The sequence below is a fragment of the Tupaia chinensis genome, unplaced genomic scaffold (genome assembly GCF_000334495.1).
Source record: "Tupaia chinensis unplaced genomic scaffold, TupChi_1.0 Scaffold000178_1, whole genome shotgun sequence".
Lineage (NCBI taxonomy): Eukaryota > Metazoa > Chordata > Mammalia > Scandentia > Tupaiidae > Tupaia > Tupaia belangeri.
The window spans coordinates 1,931,978-1,933,986 of NW_006159653.1; the positions used below are offsets into that span (position 1 = coordinate 1,931,978).

The window sequence follows — 2,009 nt, forward strand, 5'->3', positions numbered from 1 at the left end:
CGGAGGGGAGGTGAGAGCAGGGACGGGGTGAGCGGTGGGGGGACGACCAGACAGCGGAGGGCAGGTGAGAGCAGGGACGGGGTGAGGGGTGGGGGGACGACCGGACCCGTGATGTTGAGGATGCTGTCGGCAATGGCGGTGGGCGTGATGGTGCCCTCGGTGGTCTCCGCCTGCAGGATGTGCATCATGCCCTCCAGCCTGTGCAGCGTCGTCTTGAGGCACGAGCGGCACACCAGCTCCCTGCTGGCCACCTGCAGGGCCGTGCTCCGTGTCCGCCCACTCTGCCATGCACTGCCTGGTCAGGGCCAGGTGTGCGGCCACCCTCCCGACTTGGGCCAGGACGCCACGCTCTGCTGCAGCTGGGCGACGTGCTGTCCCCTCCTGGGACCCTACGCACCCTCGGGGACACCTCACTTCTCCTCGGCCCTTGGAATGCAACCCCACAGCACCCCCTGCTTTGTCACACAGCTAAGAGTGAGGTGGGAGCCGAGGCCCTGGATGGAGTCCAGACCGGGCCAGGGGAGCGACATGGCCACAGGGTGGGCTCTGCCCAGAGGGGCTTGGCCCCCTTCTGACCCTCAGGATGTGGCCCGTGCTATTGCCGCCCCTCCGCCACTCTGGGCACGGCACCCTGCCAGATGTGCAGCCCCACCTGGTCCACAAGGCTGGACTGAGGCAGCGGTGCCTCCCAGGGTGGACTCAGGCCGGGGAGGTTGAACGTGGCCATGGGCCAGAGGGTGGGCACAGATGGTGTCCTTGTGCCAGCCCTGCCCACACCCACTGCCTTGTAGGCCCCAGGACGCCCCGCAAGGTTGCTCTAAGGTGGTGGCTACGGCAGCACAGGGCAGGCAGGCAGGCTGGCCATGGGGTCCCGGTGTGGGCACCCACCCCGGGGTGCACCTGGCCCGGCGGTCGGTCTCACCATGCACTGAGCCAACGCCGCAGCAATCTGCCTGATGTCATCCACGGTGTGAACCTGCAGCGCCACCAGGGTCTCTGTGACGTTCTTACGCACCTGGGCTCGCAGCTGCCACTCGAGGTCGGGCTCTGCTGCCACACTCAGGGCCTGCTCATGCTAGGGGTGGGCACAGGGCAGCTGTTGGCAGGGCAGGATGGGCAGCCCCACCCGTGACACCATCTGCGTCACATAGGCAGTGAGCAAGGCCCCGCCCGGGGCACCCTCCCACACAGGGGTCAGGGTATCCGGTGTGTTGGGAGCAGGCTCCGCGTGGGCTCACCCCACCTCGTGCACCCACGCAGGGGCCCAGCAGCCGCCCTGACCTCGTTGAGCACAGCGATAAGCGCCAGCGAGCACTCGATAACGTGCTGGGGGTCGGCCTGCCGCAGCAAACCAGGCAGCACGCTGGCCGTCAGGTTGTGCAGCCAGGCTGCGAGGCTCCGGGCGCCCCCGCTGGGCTCGGGCAGGGCAATGACCAGAGACCTGGAGGCAGAGGCAGCAGCTGTGAGCCACAGCAGCCAGTGGGCACCACGCCTGGCCTCCCGGGCCCAGCTCACCTGTTGAGGGCCACCACGTCGGCGCCCAGCTGGTCCTGCACCACCACTGCCAGGTATACCTGGAAGTCCGGCCTGAAGCCAGGCGGCAGCACGGCCCCATAGCTGGGGAGGCTGCCCTTGTAGATGCAGAACTCCTCGCAGCGGCCCTGGCGACAGCGCTGCAGCAGCAGGGCGTACACCAACGGGGCGCCAGCATCCTCGGCGTCTCTCCAGCCTGCAGACCCCACAGCGTCACTGCGGCCGCGCCCCCAAGGGGCGGGCGGTTGGGGGAAAGGCGGATGGAGGCACAGCCCTCCTCCTCGCCCGAGCGGCCCAGCACGGTGAGCGTGAATGTGTAGCCCTCGCCGTCCCGCAGAACTCCGCGCCGCACCGCCAGCCGCATGCCCGAGCTGCCCGTGGACGTGGTCGTGTGGTCCAGAACCAGCGTCTCGTTGCTGAAGGTACGGGCGGCCCAGCGCTGTGGGGAGGGGTGGCCAGCTGAGGCCCCGCCCCCG

The 2,009-nt window shown here is 69.2% G+C and overlaps 1 protein-coding gene across 1 annotated transcript in view; it reads right to left on the minus strand.

Annotated features, from left to right (window-relative positions):
- Window positions 1-2,009, minus strand: part of PKD1 (polycystin 1, transient receptor potential channel interacting) — a 42,931-nt gene that overhangs the window by 27,672 nt on the left and 13,250 nt on the right. Inside the window, 5 exon segments of the mRNA XM_027771007.1 lie at window positions 107-251; window positions 923-1,075; window positions 1,282-1,441; window positions 1,516-1,735; window positions 1,738-2,009. The exon segment at window positions 1,738-2,009 is cut by the window's right edge and continues 158 nt beyond it. Of these exon segments, the coding sequence (XP_027626808.1) occupies window positions 107-251; window positions 923-1,075; window positions 1,282-1,441; window positions 1,516-1,735; window positions 1,738-2,009 (950 nt within the window).